Genomic DNA, 17361 nt, shown 5'->3' on the forward strand with positions numbered 1-17361 from the left:
CATAACCTTTCTGAATTAAAGAAAAAACTTTACAAAAATGTATCTTACCTACTCTGCCATGATTATTGTAAATTGGAGAGAGAAAGGGAAAGAATCCAGGAGTTACAGCCGAGCCCAGAAGAGGAAGGCCAGAGGAAGAGGATCCAAGGAGAAGAAGACCTACAGAACACTGGTCCACATTTCCTTTTATACCCAACCATTGTCTGTGGGAAACGACCAGTTGGAACACATCTTGATCCTTATAAGTATATATGACTATCAATGCAACAGAAGGTCACACAATGAGGTGTGAGAAACATCAACCAAAGGCTCCATCCAGAAACTCAAGTCTTTAGCATGTAAGAGGTGGGGGCCAGCCAGCCTACACAGGTTAAGGAGACAATACCACATGTTTATGTAGGAGGCTTAGGCATCAAGCACAGACAGTGTTATCTGGATCAAGCATATTGTGTACCCTATAGAACATAGACTACCCGTGCGACTACACTGCAACAGTCTTTTGACAAAGTCAAAGGTTAACAAGAAATCTAAATCTGAATTTGGCTGGCTTATATGAACAAGCAGCTTTCTCAGTTATGGACTCTAGAGAGACAAAGACAAGTGTACATGTTTCTGCAGGGCAGTGACAACCTGCGGTTCATTCTGCTGGTGAAGGACCATTTATTTAGAAGGACAAGAGACCAGGTGGTCCAGCAGCAAAGAGCAATTAACTTATTTTCACTGCGGTGTTTACTGTGTAATTACAAAGAGCTCAGTGGTGGAGGAGAGATCAATGGCCAAGCCCAAAGCCAAGGTGTGTGTGTGTTTGTGTTTGTGTGTGAATGTTTGGTTCTACCATGCAGAACATCCCTACAAACTGCTCTCTGTAGCACAATACCAATCGCTTTAATATGTTGTCCCCACACAATAGAGATAAGATAAGATATTTCTTCCTTATTTATCCTTTCTCTCTCTCTCTCTCTCTCTCTCTCTCTCTCTCTCTCTCTCTCTCTCTCTCTCTCTCTCTCTCTCTCTCACTCTCTCACTCTCTCACTCTCTTTCTTTCTCACTTGATGGCACAGATGGCCCAGTAGAGAGGATGGAGGGCAGAGTTGGGGACACCTGTCTGTCATTTCAGCGATGGTGCGATACGATGCTTGACAGACAGTTGGAGAGACAACCAATGGCGAGCAAATGTCCTTGTCTCATTTAAACAATCAATGACACTGGCGGCGGAGGGGGGGGGCACTGGAACTTAATTCCTCTTCAAACACATCTTAAAACGAAGGTAAAACTCACAAAAGGGAGACATCAGTCTCAGTAGATATTTCTGTTTCTGTGAAAATCTGTATAATTTACATTTATTCATTTAGCAAACGCTTTCAATAGTTATTTCAGAGTAAATACATACACTACTCTCAGATTCTGTTTACCTCCACATTTAGCTTGTTTTGGCAGTACATGTATTTTGAATATAGATGGGGTGTAAACAGGAAGTACTGTGACTCATGCATGTCTTACATATATACAATATATACATCTGAATGGATAGACAGGACCAACAATTCCAACCATTCCAACAATGGCTACAATGCCTAGATGGACTAACAAATGGACAGCCACAAACCCATATTACAGAAAAATCGGGGTTCTAATCCATAATCTCATAGTACTGGAATCCATTGCTCCATATTGTCGTCGCAATAGCCATTATGAATGAATGTCATGTTAGTCTGTGTGTGGGAAGATTGGATTTTGTATGCTTCCTGCTGGTTCTTGAACAGGGTTAGTTAGACATTTAGCCAGGCCAACACTTAGTCTCTGACGAGTCACTCTGCCGCAGTAATAACTCCAGTTTTAACTGGGTGGGTGGGTTAATGAAAACAGCTGAACTGGGCCAGGACTGGGTCTGAGACCAAAGATTGTTTGAGACTGTTTACAGAAGGTGTTGGACAGAACCGATGTGAGCTGTATGTTGTAGCATAATCTGATCCAGGGTTCTCGTTTTTTGAAATCCTTGGTGAAATCCGTGCCTGCTGTAACTGTTGTGATCAGTAATGTTCTAAAATGTTGAGGCAGCAGAGAACGGTCAACGTCACACCCAGTCTACACCATCAGATCCAGTTTACACCATTAGATCCATACTCCAGTATTAGATCCAATCTACAACATTAAGTTCGGTCTCCACCATCACATCCATACTTTAATATTAGATCTAGCCTACACCATCACATAACCTTGCTCAACAGGCAAATTTCCTCAGTGGACTCTCCCGCACGGGTGTATACGTGTTCCACCGCTCCCTGAACGTCTGTGTGTGTGCCACAATTATGATGGTTTCTTCTTCCATCCAGTCTACACAGCTTCAATCCAGTCAGATGCAGAGTGCGGCATTGGTTTGTTAGTCTAATTGTCATCTAAGATTACACCGCTCAGAGTTAAATTGGAGAACTGGAGAGTGGGATGTTTTACATGCTCGCATGTAAAGTCTGCGACGCACTCTGCAATTATCCCCCTGATCCACAAGTGCGTGTTCACATCTCCCACCTCCTTCTGTAACTCCCCCCCTCTCCCCCCCACATACACACACAGCAATCTTCTTCGTCTCTCTGTCTCCCTCTGCTTTCCTCAGCTTCCCCTGTCCTCCTGTCTTCTCTGCTGTCTATTTACTGACACACAACTAGCTTCACATCATATGTTTTTAAGGCACTTCCTCTCCCCTCCTTCCTGTCATTGAGCAACACGCCATTGCTCAGGTCCCAGACGCATTTCTCTGACAGCTGAGAGTGATCTGGTACAATATGAAGCACTTAGACACTATACACTGTATGTTTGTGAGTGTGTGAGAGAAACAAAGTGTGTGAGAGTGTGTTTGTGTGTGCATGCCTATGTGTGACAGCCTGGAACTGATGTGCTGCCATAATAAGCACCATTTAGTCCTTCCAGGATCTATCTTCTGAAATGCTATCCCTCCCAAACACACTTCAGATATGGAGACACAAATGAGAATGCACACACACCCAGAAACTTGCATTCAAACAGGTAGACAGGTGTGTGCAGAGTGTGAATTATACAATGACAATCGGGGGAGTCAACTTCTTCTCCAGGGCTTTTATCGACCCCCCCCGACCTGTTGTTTTGACCTCTTTTGGGGGGTTCAAGTCTTAATTAGGGGGGTCAGACCCCCCCAAACCCCCCTGTAATTCTCACCCTGGGTGTGTAGGTGTATGTGTGTGTGTGAGCACCTGTAGTGTCGTGTGTCTCGGAGGGCCCTGTTGCTAGGGATCCTCTCACTCTCTCTCTGGTTGAAGGCGTACAGCTTGTAGGGGTCATCTCCTGGCTTCCATCTCTGGACACTCAAGTAGCTCTTCTCCTCAAACTCCTCCAGCAGGTCATCCCACTCCGCATCTGAGATCTGAAAACACACACATGCATGCACCCATCGGTTACACACACTCAGGTAAGAGCACAACGGTTCACAACAGCCTCAGAGAATGTCCGCACCACTCACCCTAGCAACAATACATGTATTTCATCTCCTCAAAATCCAGTACAAGAATAGTAAAAATCTAAACTTTTTGGCGTTGTGTATCCGCCTGTCTCTGTAGAGGCTGTCAAAGCAGCAGTAGCTGTCTCTGTGGAAGCAGTCAGAGCAGTAGAACCAGCTGTCCTTAGAAGAACAAGGATTAGTGGTAGAACCAGCTCTCTGTTAGAGTTTAGAAGATGCTGCGCAGCAGTTTCCACCTCATTATTTTCTCAAACTGACAGATTCCAAAGTTCCCCTTAGTCATTAATATTACAGCTCGCACAGAAGCATTTTGTTCAACACCCCCCCCCCCCCCCCCCAACAAATAGACGGAACCACACATACAGACACGCACTGAGAAAGACACAAAACTATACACACCTACACACACAGACATGACTAGATGAGCTCAGACACAAACTCCCACAACTAAGTTGGGTCTGGAGAGACCAATTATAATAGACCAATAACCAGTCATAAGTGTAATGAGTCTGGAGAGACATATCATTATACATCATTACACTGATGCAGGTCATGATCTGGAGACACCTACACATCCTTAACCAATAACCAAGCCAAGGCAGCAACCATAACTCAAATACATGCATTGTACTGGAGCTTCCTCTCATATGATATTGTCATTATTCTCCAGTTTTTATTGTTTGTGTGTGTTTGTGTGTGTGAGGTGTAGGCTAATACTATGGGGTGTCATCAGTGTCAGCGTAGCTGCACAGTGCGTTCACCGCGTACCTGATACGGGTCAATTACGTGTGGGCTACACATTTGATAGAAATTGTTTGATAGAAAATTTGGTGTGTGTATAAACAGCATATAATTTGTGCATATTACATTAATAAGGCGTGCGCACAGGCACGTGTGCATTAAAAACACTAATTTTGAAACAGCGATCAGGTCTCGCCTGTCTAAGTACCTACGACCCAGATAATTTGTTCAATGAATGAAACATACAGATGCATATAAATGAAGCTTGTTCCCCTGAGCTGTAACACAGGAGTAAAAATGGACACCAGAGACAGCAGACTGTGAGCTCTCCAATAGGCTACTTCTAGCACATAGCTACCATTTCACCAAAATAGCATCATTCTACACCGAGTAATATCAAGTTAGCGGTTTGCACTAACTCATAGCAGAGACAGGCTACCTCTGGAAACGTTATCTAGTATACTTATAACAGCACACAGAACTGAGTGATGAACTGCTGGCGGCGGTGGACGGTCCAGGTGCGACCGGAGGAGGAACGGCCGGGAGGGCGATGCTCGGTACGGCTCCACGCTGCAAGAGAAGCCGTGTGTCCGTGAACCCCGTCCGTCTGGTCCATGTTAAAACTATCCGCCGTGAAATCGTCACTACAGAGGCGGCTGTTGGAGTTGATGGAAGCTTTCCATCAGCGTGGCTCTTCACAAAATCAATCCACCTATTTTTCCTTTCCTCATCACTATGGAAATTAAATAGCGTTGCAGCGCAGCTGAAGTTCTTGCATCCAGGTAAGATGCAGTTGCGGGTGGAGGGAGACATCCTGAAGCTAGCTAGCTAGCTGATGTAGGCTACAATAACAATACAGCAGGAGTCGTAACTGAAGTGGAGTTGGAGGCCCTCTTATGCAAGTGAGCTCCAGGCTTTTATACGTTTCACCAGGTGAGCGGAGGAGCCATGCAGTGATCTGACGTAGATCGGTCAAAGTGACGTAGATCGGTCATTTTTTGGCTCCGCCTTACAAAACCTGAGCTGAAAACAGAACCTTTTCTACAGTCTAACTCTAATAGCTCACGCATCTAGGCGGGTAGGTGTGCGCAGGCGTTTCAGTATGCGAAGCACACATGCCACCTGCCTGTGCGCACGGCTAGATATCGATCAAACTGTAAGACATTGGGCCCTATCTTGCACCCAGCGCAATTGACTTTGTTCACTGACGCATGTATCATTCCTATTTTGCACCCGACGCACAGCGGACTTTTCCCTCCACAGACGCACTTCGGTAAATTAGGGAATGAATTTGCACTCCCGGTGGCGGTTCAGCGAAAAAAGCGGTCGTGTTCCAGCGCAAACGTTCCCTGGTGCTATTTTGCAGTTTCAGAAAACAATTCCGACACAGACCAGGAAAAACGTAGTCTAAAGTCAGTGACGCGTTATTTTGCTTTCTGCATTTTCCATACATTGATTCAGTCCTAGCGATTCATATCAATTCACAAATGTCAAAAATCTAGTTAGATTTATATTTGTCTCAGGGCTGCCTTGCTTATAATAATAGAATACTGTCATATGTTGAATGGTTGCAGTCATCTTAAATTAAATGTTTTTTTTTTTTAATAACAATTAATTTAATAAACTGCAAGAAAAACAATACATTTCAAGGTTTTGATGCAGTGCGATTTTTTTCTTCAACACTTAACTATGTCACGTAACTATCACAGTCAAATAGAAACAATTATAATACGGGTGGATGAAATCAAGCATTCTGATTGGTTGAGAGGGAGTTCTGGGGTGTGCATTATTGAGCGATAAAATACTGTGCGCCTTTTTACATTTACCTTAAAGGGGAAGCGTTCTATATTAGTGCACACTCAAAAAGTAACTGTTCACCTGTTTACAATTAAGCTGAGGAGCGTTCCATATTGGTTCGTTATCAAAATAACGCGACCGTTATTAGTTGTCATTTCAAGCTTGACAGTAATCACATCAACAACATGTTTCATGTTAACTTCGATCTGAGAAACGTAACATGAGAACATGAGACAGACATGAGAAACGTGTTCCATGGATGCACAATTAATGGAGATATCCAAATCAATATAACCAAATCTTAACAACAGTCTTATTCTATCGAGTAACTCGTAACTATAGTATAGCCTATACCCAGTGCCTACATTTGAATGATTTAGAATGTTTAGGCCTATATAATGTTTAAATTAAATATTATTTTATTGAAAGTGTCCCATTGTCATTGTTGTTATTTTAAAGGCAACTTTTATAAAATGAGCATTGAGAATGAATGAGATGGTGCGAGATCTAGCTAGGCTAACAAACGTGAAGTTCACAATGTTTGTCCGTTGCATAGCAACAGCCACACGTACGGGACTATTTTCTCTCGGCTATTGAAATGGATACACAACGTTTGTTGGCTATAACTATTTTGTGCTGAAAGACAGCTTACTATTTATTTACAATTTATAATTTCGCTGGTAACCGTATTATAAAAGCAATAAGGTACGAGAGAGAGGCAGTACATTATCGTCAATAAAGTACGTGTTCCAGGGTTTGCCTAACAACACCCTGGAAACCGTACTTTACTGAAACTCGTATCTTATTGCTTTAGTAACACTAAACAGCAAACGGGAATCAAATGTAAGCATATAGCCTATTGAATCGAAATTTCGATTCACCCCTACAAATTCTGCCTGTTTATATGCACACCAAATTTTCTATCATACTGTAAGGTGTAGTATTCATTCCATGCTTTCTAAAACTTGCCAGAGTAGCCTACACAATTCACCAGTATCAGGTACGCGGTGAATGCACAGTGTGCAGCTATGCTGACACTGATTACACCCCATATCTGCGTATCTGTGTGCCTGCATGCATGTGTGGTTTTAGTCAATGTGAGAATTATGGAGATTAGTTGCTACTTTATCCCTGGTGATATTCTGAATGGAACGTAATAAAAAGATGCAAATGTCGACAGAATTGACATGCTTACGTACACACACCCACACAAGCTGAAGGATAGATATCACACAGGCACACACATACCATACACAAAGACACACATACTATACTGTACACACAGACATACAGACACACATACTGTACAGACATGCACATACAGACACACACATACTGTACAGACACACGCACACACATACAGACACACATAACACAAACACACTTCTGTCCTATCCTCTTAAGGAAGGGCAAGAAAGTTGAAGCCTTTGGAAAAACAGATACAGGCAACTCAAGGACACACAGTGAGACAGTGCATGGGAGAGCGAAATGGATGCACAGGTCTGCACACACACACACAAACACACACACACAGGGGACACAGGTGTTGCGGCGGCTGCTGCATTGTCAGCTTGGTCACATCAGCTTCTCTGTCTAAAGAGGAAAGGCTTTTTTATTACCACTGGAGAATGGGAGGATAGAGGAGAGAGATGATGGTAGAGAGGAGGATATAAAAAATAGGGAAGGTAAGAGGTGGAGGAGAGGAAGGAAGGAAAGAAAAGAAGAGCCGGCCTGAGTGAAAGAGCAATAAAAAGTGAAACATTGGAGAGAGGTGAGGGATAAGGTAAAGTGAGCAAGGAATGAAGGAGATGGTAGAAGAGGTGACTCAGAGAGGGAGTAGCAATTCAGGATTTCTGTACAGGTGAAAAAAGAAAGATCTTCCAAAAGCGATGCCAGTAGAAGAAAAAAGCAAGTCAAATGAGAATGAACATCACTTAAACATAAAAACACATATCTGGGCTCATCAAGGACAAAGAAGTGGAACGCAGGAGAAGGAAAAATAGGGAGTAAAGGAGTAGGGAGAGCACAATAGTAGAGCATGGAGAAGTGAAATTGCCATACATGAGATGGGAGGGAATGGAGGAGAGAGAGATTTTAAGGAGAGGAAGGAGGAGAGGAATGTCAATGAGAATAAGGAGAAGAGAGGGATATTAAGGAGATGAAGGAGAGGGAAATTTAAGAGATAATGGAAGAGAGAGGGATATTAAAAAGAGAATGGAGGAGAGAGGAATATTAAAGAGAGAATGGAGGAAAGGATGGTAAGGAGAGGAAGGAGAGATAAATGAATAGAGTAGGGAGCCTACATATTAGGGGACTTCCTTAATGAGACTGAAGGTCTTTGATGTGTGGGGAGGGAGAGGAAGGGTGTGTGCGTGCATGTCGGTGTGTACACACACGTCTCCCAGGGTATGGTTTCTCAGCAGGGGGGAATGTCAGACCCCCGTTCCTCGAACTACAGTACCCAAGTCTCAGTCTACCTCTTTCCATCCATCTTCCCCTCGGTTTCTCTTCTTCCCTTCTTCATCTGCTCTCATAGCTCCCTCCCCAAGACTGAGCTGAGATTGGGGTTGAAGACAACCTCATTCAGGACAGTGTCATGAGAAAGGCAGAAAGCAAACTTAGATGCACTGGCAGACACATGCACACACAAACACACACACAGTAAATGCATTCTTTGAATCAACCAATTATGTTAATCTCTAAAGGAATTCACATTTCTCAGAGATTGGCAACACTGTGACAGACACCAAAGGGTAAAGATAGCATTGTCTCCTTCACACTAACAGCCTAAGGCAGAGAAAACTGAGCTGTATCTAGTGAGCTACCTAACTTTTCTATTGGGAATGTCTGAAATCTTCAGACCGCTCACAGCGTGTGCATGCCCCTGACTACCCTACGATCACAAATGTATGGCTCCAGTAGCTGGTACTTCAACAGTTCTGCTGTAAAAACCGGATCTATGTAAAGCTTGTTTACGTTTACAAAATATTCAGAGATTAAATCATGATTGTCATGAACTGTCTGTGTTGTTTTGCATATTCATGCATTATGACAACAATTGTCAACCCTATTCTGACTTCAATGGTACCCAAATGAATGACATTATCATACCAAGAAGCGTAGAAGCCTTTGTAATGTGACAGTCATTCCTAATAGGTGCAGTAGAGTTTGTTGAGTTCAAAGCAGCATTGATGCGTCACACAACCAGTCCAACACCAGTTCTCCTCCCCCCCACACACAAGCAGTCCAGCGCTCTATATTGCGTCTCAGAAAAACCTAAATTTCTCACCAACTCAACGGTTTTATAGTTCATTTCTTGTAGAATTGAATCTGAGCAATATGGACACTGACTAACAAATACTGAATGTGTGCAGGTGTAACTAAAACTACAATTAGTGTTAGCAAGCATTGGTGAGGTCTATCAGGTCTAGCCTACTGGTGTCAACTTCCTGAATCCGTATCTCCACTCACATTATCATGCTTGTGTCCAAGTAAACAGGATGTTTCGTGTGGTGAGGACACTAAACTAAAACCCTTGACCAGAACTAAAAATCTTCAGTCAGGAGGAGAATGTCTTGTATGACACTGGAATGACATCAACTGAACCTGAACAGGTATTGCCTCTCAAATGGCACACTATCATCCTATGTACCGTACAGAGTACTTCTGATACGGAACACCCCCAAAATACCAGGATGACTTCATACATCCCATTGCATTATTTAGGTATACAAGCTTGCTTGTCTTGGCTATTCCAACCCCACAATCCTCTGCACTTTGGAGGCAAGTACAATAGTGAACAGTACAAACCATTTGAGGAGGTAGTGTGTCTAAAACAGATGATCTTTCATTCCTAAGGCCTGACAAAGTGTGTGCTGTGTAAGCTTTAGTTCCTGCTAAAAGTGAAATGTGAAAGTGTATTTGAGGATCTCACATGGGGCGGGGGAACACTGAAAGATCCATCTCAGCCAGAGGTCGATGACTAAGATGAAGTTCCCAGCTCTCCAGCTGTTTCAGTGTTTTCACACTGAGAGCTACTGGCTCTGTGAGCTGCATCCCACAGATGGTTAGGAGGAAAGTGCCCCGGTACACATCTGTTGAAATGTTTGAAGTAGATGGATATTCAGTCAGTGTGTGAGGTATAACCTAGTACAATTATGTACCAAAGCCTGGAAACAGCGTGCATGACTCATGTCTGCAATCGTCAATCGCTGGTAATGGAGCATATGTTCAGTTACACCTTGTCTGTCATATTTGTGCCTTTGGTTCTGAAGAGAGAATACCCATATGTGCATGCCAGTGTAGGAATGTAGGCAGGTTGCAAACAGAGGGCAAGTTGGAGACAATAACAAACACACACACACACACACACACACACACACAACACACTCACACACACAATCATGTTGTTGGCTTGGTGCACAACACCCAGGAACGATCAGGTAGTGCGTTCCCTTCCCGACCGTTCCTGGGTGTGTGTTATTGTCTCGGCTAGGAAGCTCAGAAAACTTCAGAGGAAGGCTGTTTACTTAATGACATCTATTCCAGTTTTTGCTCCCCTCCAACCTGCCAGACGCCAATTCTCTCATTGAATATGTATTACCCACAGCTGCTTGTTACCAGAGAAAGAGAAAAAGGGAAAAAATGTGTAAGGCAAAGTTACTTATATATAGCCTACAGTGTTTAGGCGTGACTGGGCTGCAGGCTACAGAAGAGCTCCAGGGGTGTGTGTGTGTATGTTTGTGTGTGCGCACTAGGTTGCCACTCTTTTTCTTTGCTAGAGTCAAAACAGCAAATAGCAAAAACCACCCGAAACAATAACAAACAAAATGTAATAAATTATAAATGAGCATCAGAGTTTCCTTGGAGAAATCAGGACGGCAATCTCCCGATTGCCTCTTTGCAGATGTGGCGACTGCTTTTGATCGAATCGAATTTCAGAGCCTGTTTACCTTGCCGGCGGAGACACTAACACGATAAAGTAGAACCTGACGGACACACATGCGCCCGACACACACAAGCATACACGCAACCATTCTCTTCCCTCTTCTACAGGCCTAGGAAAGAAGGCAGGAGTGGGGTTATCAAAGTGGCTCCAGGCAACAGACAGAACAGCTAATAACTGCAGCGCTGTCTGAGGTCAGACAGCTATTCTAGTCCCGGCTGAGAGAGCGGTTGAAAGGCAATAAAGCTGAATGCCCACACACACTCACACAGACACACATGCACACACCTACTTCTTCAAGATGTGTAGACTTTGTGTGTCTCTTAATCCTCTTCATTATCACCTTTTATTGAGGCAGCGGTTGAGCCGAGCTGAGCTTGGAATATTCTGATAGACTTTCCTGAAAGTCAGGCATGTTAGGAATATTATTTTAATCCCCTTTGTGATATTTATCTTTTCATGTGCAATTAACTAGCTAGAATGTTGTAGTAAACGTACAGCCACATAACCAGCAAAAAAAGAGGACAAGTTCAGGGGGAAATTAATCAATCCAAAAAATGACTCCAGATGGATGTTTAGGAGGTGTGTGCTGGCATTTCAAGGATCTGAGGTCTGGTATTCCACACCAAGGATCTGGGTTAGGATTACAGTTAGGGTACCAAGTACACCTATCTTACACCAGGTAGAAAGAAACACATTGATAGTCAGTATTTTTGGCAATGTCACACATGCCCACATTCTGTTAGCCTAACTCTGACACACATACATGCACTGACCCCTTCCTTGTCTAGTTTCCTCTCACACCCCAATGCTCATTGACCATTTTTGTACAAATGACTTGAAGCCAGAAAGACGTTGTACTCTGTCTTCCTTAAACACCTTTTATTTTCTTTCTGTCACTATTCTGTCTGTTGAACTCTTTCTCTTCTCTCCATCTCTCTATTTCTACCTCCTCCCCCTTTTTCTCCCTTGGCCTGGATAACAGTACAGACAAAATAAGACTGATGGCTCAATCCTTGAAGGATAAAAGTGAGAATTACAAATGCGGCCGCCAAAGCCGAAAAAAGGCTCCGCTCAGAACTGCCAGTTCATTTAGAAATAAAAGTATATCATTTTCCCTTATTCCAAACAGAAACACATCAGCCCTGTTTTGAATGCTGGAGTCTGGGCTATGTGTTTATGCGCCACCATTACCATATCGAAGGTGATAATGATCACACAGAAAATGAGAGGATGATGAAGAGTGTGCTTGAGTGTGAGAGTGTGTGTGTGAGTTTCTGTTCCCACAGTAAGTGAATTCTTATAACTGTCCTAATATATGTGTGGCAATGTGATGTGCATACATAAGTGTTTGTGCATGTGCAATATGCATTCATACAATGTTAATAATCTATGTGTGTGTGTGTATGTTTTCATACATGTGTACGTGCTGCATCGTTGAGCCTCCCAGTAACAGTTTAGCAGACTGGTCCAGGCCACAGCCCTGAGAAATCATTAGCTAACACGTGGGTAATGGAGCATGCCTCTGCAACCCTTGTGTAGAGGAGGCTGGTCTGTGTAAACACATTTAAGGAACTGTAAACGCTATGACAGGCGATGAAACGTTGATGTAATTTTGTGTCAAACCAACAGGCCAAGGCAGCCACTCTCCTCCTCGATTGTTCTGGAATCAAATATGATGGATAGGCTTATTATTCTGACAAATACAGATAGTAAAACCTGATTGTAAAAGATTAAGTTAATTGGGTACACTGAAATTGTATTTTCCAGGTAACAGCGATAGGAACAATATTTTAACCTGGTATTAAAGTTAAAAAGCTTGTCTCACCTTCAGCTTCTGGACTTTGAAGTCTGGGGAACATAAAGGGGTATGTCCAGATGTACACTATCACCGAAATTACTTTCTAACACTGTTAAGCCATAGATTAGTTTTGATATGTAATAACTAGAAATTAATTCTGACCAGAGGGATGCATTACACATAAAGTGTGTTCATTTGGTGGCATATTGTCAGGGTTTGAGGGGTGACCTAGTGGTCACTGGGTTTCATGGCAGCGCTCTTTCTGTCAGCAGCTTTTTCCTTCTCACCACCTGTTCCCTGTTTTGCGCTGATTACACCTTATAAATACCCTCTGTTTTCCCTCCTTCTTTGCCGAAGAGTTTTGTTATGTTTGAGACCAGTTCTAGACCCTGCGATACGCTCTTTGTTCCAGCCACGTTGAACCGCTGCCTTACCCTTCCCTGGACGTACTGGATTGCCTTCCCGATCTCGGACCCTGCCTTTCCTGACTACGTTTTTCGGACCATCCCTTTTTGAGTGACCTTCTACGGCTTGTTTTCTGTTTTTGTTCCAGAGCTTTGCTTGTGAGATTTCAGTTGTCCTTTAATAAACTTTCCGTTCCGCACTCCGCTTTTGGGTCCTCCTTGCAGCCAGCCGTGACACATATATTGTTGCGCAAGTTTCTATTTTCAAAAGTTTAAGAAACATTTTTTTATTACAAACGATATTGAGGAAATTTCCTTTGACTAGAGCAGTCTTTTCTGAAAACTTTAAGCATTAATTCCTAGGCTGACAAGACGGCTTGACAGAAATCCAAGCCAATTATAACAGAATGAGCAGTACAGTGAGGAAGGAAGAACATGAGGTGTGAATCTGTTGATTTCATGTTTAAAACAAATTATCATCCAACTGTGAGGTCAAGTTTTTGTTGATGCAAAAAGTGATCTGCATCTTTTTACAGTGCATATGTGTTTTAAATTACACAAATATTATGCATGCAAATGTATTCTGTATGTTTTCTGTGTTTTAAGACCCTAGAAATACAGAAATATTGTCCAGGGAACTTCTTACCACCACATACTGTGTTTACAAGCTATGTTTTTTTTTTTTAGCTAGACCACCCCCACAGATATAGTGGAGCCACAAATGCTCTGTGTGAGTTAGTCTCTGAAGTACACACAAACACAAACGCAACACACATGCACACACCCACACACACTGACAGACAAGGAGCCAGACCTTATAATCATGGTACATTCCCACAACTCCTCTCCACTAGCCTTGGTGGTTAGTATGAGCTGAAAATACTCCCTCTCTATCTCCAGTATGAAATATCTTCATTTCCACATTCACAACTTATTTTTTCTCTCCTCAGAACTCATTTTCTCTCAGTCCCTTGCTCATTTCCTAACTGAAAAATGAAATTAATAATTTCTGAAGCCCATGTGTGCGTGTGTGTTTATGTGCATGTGTTTTAGTAAAAGCACAAGCCCCTTTGTGTGTGCATCTATGCTCCACTGAGGAGGGATTTGTTGGTGAAACACAAATGGAGAGACCTGATTGGAGCATTGATCTTGTTTGTTCGGAGAGCGACAGGATTCTACTGAAAACAGACATGAGTTATGAAAAATAAGTCAGGTGTTGAGAGCTGGGAGATTGGGACCCACCAACTGAGATGAGAGGATTTATATATAGCAAGGAAAAAAAATAGAACAGGTGTAGGTTTAAACGAACGACTGTCCACCTAAATAAATAAATGATTAGCATGTTGCTCCTGTATACACCTAGCTATTACATTTAACAATTGTGCTATGTGACAGCTGTCCCCCTCTTAGTTACGAGGTAGCTACCATTAACCCACAGCTCCAGGCCAATCTAAACAACCATGTGTGAAATATGCCACACTTTGGACAGAATTGTCTGTCTACGTGGACTCAATACAATCATTATTATTTTTTTTAATTTAACCTTTATTTAACCAGGCAGAATCATTTAAGAACAAATTCTTATTTACAAAGATGGCCTGGCAAAAAGCAAAAGCTTTTTGAGGGAGAGGGGAAGGGGGCTATGGAATAAAAATCTGGTTAAAAGCATAACGGCACACAACCATAGCAGTACAACATACAGAAGAAAAACAAGCAGGGCATTTGTACATAGGGAATCAGAGAGGATAAAATGTAAAAAGCACAAGAACATAAAGCAAGACACAGACTATTTACACCAGACAACAACCACAATCAAGACATTGACTGACTGGCAGGAATGAACAGAGGATACAGGCAGGTGAGAAACAGACAAGGCAACATTGGTGCAACAGAAGGACTAAACTAGATAGTTGGCAACAGATCATACAGACAGACCATGGGGATGAATAGGACAACAAATAATAAGGGCAGGGGTTAACAGGTGAGAGAGCATTTACAGAAATCGGTGAGGATGAATGAAATGGTTTTTTTGAAGGCAGGGATGGAAATGAATGTGTCCAGTTTGAGATGTTTTTGCAGAGCATTCCAGTCAGAGGAGGCAGCGGACTGAAATGATGCTAGACCTAGGATGGATTTGTGTTTGGGAATTTTTAACTGGATATAGAGAGAGGACCGGGTGTTGTGCGTGACAGGAAGCGGATGCAGCAGGTGAGCCAGGTAGGGGGGTGTCCGGTGATTAATGGAACACAAAACCACAGAAAATAGAAAGCCAGGACACACACACACTCATACAAACACCCATACACAAACACACACACAGAAACACAGTACAATAAAAACCTGTTCACCCTGTTCATGTGTCTCCTATATGAGTCCTATTATCCTCCAATTTTCTTGTCTCAAGTGTGCTTCTTCAGTTTTGTGTTCAATTGCGTCAGTCTTTGTTGATAAGCTGGTTCTTTCCCAGTTGTGTCGGGCTGATAAAGACAACTCTGGGCTGATATCGGCTTATCTGCTGCATTCTCTTTCTTCCTCTCTGCCATTCTCTGAAACCAAGACTCCCACAGAGCACTACCCCGATGGAGCGAGACCCCTCTCCCAATTTCTTTCTCTGAGCTGACTTTCTCTCTCGTTTCCTCCCCCTTCACTTTCTCTCTCCCCCAGTCTGTTCTTTAGAGTCAGGATGAATGGCTGGCTCATGTGATGTACAGTCTGTGGTTCGGTAGGCAGGTAAGTAAACAACATCCCACTCCACAGGGCTGCATTGACAGAGAATGCCACATTAGCATTTGAACGGCAGCACTACAGTAAACTCGCATTAATTATGCGGTGCATAAACTTACATTATCTGTGCAGGCTGGAGACAAACCATACATATGCCATCCTTTGAATTGATTGCTTCATTAAAAAAATACTGTCTATTAATTAACCAAAGCGTTTTTTAATGTAATTGCCATCATGCTCCTCTCTATACACAGTTTGTGTCTGTTTGTCAGTCTGATGTCTATCTCTCCATTTCAACTCCAACAAGTTGACCCTCAGGGCACTCGAAGGCAACGACATTTCTGAAGAGAAAACGTCTGAATGAACCCAGAGAACAGAAAGGGATATGAATTTCAGACAATCAAAACAGGTGGAATTATGTCAACACCATTAAAAAGTAGCCTGTAGCATTTCCACAAAGCTTTAAACGCAACTAAGCCTAATGAATGAATAGCTGATATTAGGCATTCAGTTCTTGTTGTAACTTGTAAACTGGGGCAACACACATGCACAGTCTCGTTACTGTACACAATCACTTCTTACATTGGAGTGGAAATTTTGACACCCTTTCGAGGCTAAATCAATATTTTCATAGAAACACGGGCACTGCCTGCGCGCACGCAACCAACCCGGATTGACATGAGCGGCTAAGTCAACGGTTATTTAGCTTTAAGAAGTTTATTTTCAAGTTAAATGCAATAGGCTGTAGATATTGTGATACTGAGAAAAAAAAGATAAAAAAGTGACTGTCAGGTCAATTGACTGCATTTTTTGGACAACTACCTTTCTGCTATGCGTGTCCTCTTCACTCCGCAGGTCCGGCACTTTTCTGCGACTCAACACTAGTAGGTAGACCAGTGCTCCTAGCCACACGAGCACCACCAACGATAAAGTCAGCTTCCGACAGAGCCGCTTCATTTTCCCGCAAGCAGTCGGAGCAGAAATCGCCCATTTATTCGCAGGGTAATCTACGAGAAACACAGGAAGAAAGTCACTGCGAAAGACGTGAGCCGTTCCCTAGTGCACCCCACTCATAGGTGCTCGCTCTTGTCAAACGCAGTGCTCTCGGTCTTAACCGCGCGCCCGCCGGTGACCGCCGTGTTTGCGGCGGGGCCCTAAGCTGCCTGGTTGGTTGTACGCGATGACGGTTCTGCTCGAGAGCTGCAATGTGGGCTACTACGCTGGTTGGCATCCAGCCCGTTCACAATCAGCTAGTTGAGGAGAAGAGTTAGGATACCTAAAGCAAGAGAATGGATGCAGCACCACCTGCCGATCTTTTTGATTAAGTAGCCTAGTTAACTCAGGTTAGTAAATCAGGTTAGGCTTTAATCTCCATCCACAGTTTTAGAATAGGCCTAAACTATAGGCCTGCGTGTTCCATTTCTCATAAAGGGTCGGTTTGAAAGTAACACAAATAAACACA

At 43.0% G+C, this 17361-nt stretch overlaps 1 protein-coding gene across 1 annotated transcript in view; it reads right to left on the bottom strand.

Moving 5' to 3' along the window:
* galnt14 (UDP-N-acetyl-alpha-D-galactosamine:polypeptide N-acetylgalactosaminyltransferase 14 (GalNAc-T14)) overlaps positions 1-17030 on the bottom strand; it is an 80125-nt gene extending 63095 nt beyond the window's left edge. The window contains exons 1-2 of the mRNA XM_067241065.1: positions 16722-17030; positions 3225-3394 (exon numbers count right to left, since the gene is read on the bottom strand). Of these exons, the coding sequence (XP_067097166.1) occupies positions 3225-3394; positions 16722-16856 (305 nt within the window). The 5' untranslated portion in view covers positions 16857-17030. The remainder of the gene's footprint in view (positions 1-3224; positions 3395-16721) is intronic.
* Between the last annotated feature and the right edge of the window lie 331 nt (positions 17031-17361).

Source organism: Osmerus mordax, chromosome 8 (assembly GCF_038355195.1).
Source record: "Osmerus mordax isolate fOsmMor3 chromosome 8, fOsmMor3.pri, whole genome shotgun sequence".
Lineage (NCBI taxonomy): Eukaryota > Metazoa > Chordata > Actinopteri > Osmeriformes > Osmeridae > Osmerus > Osmerus mordax.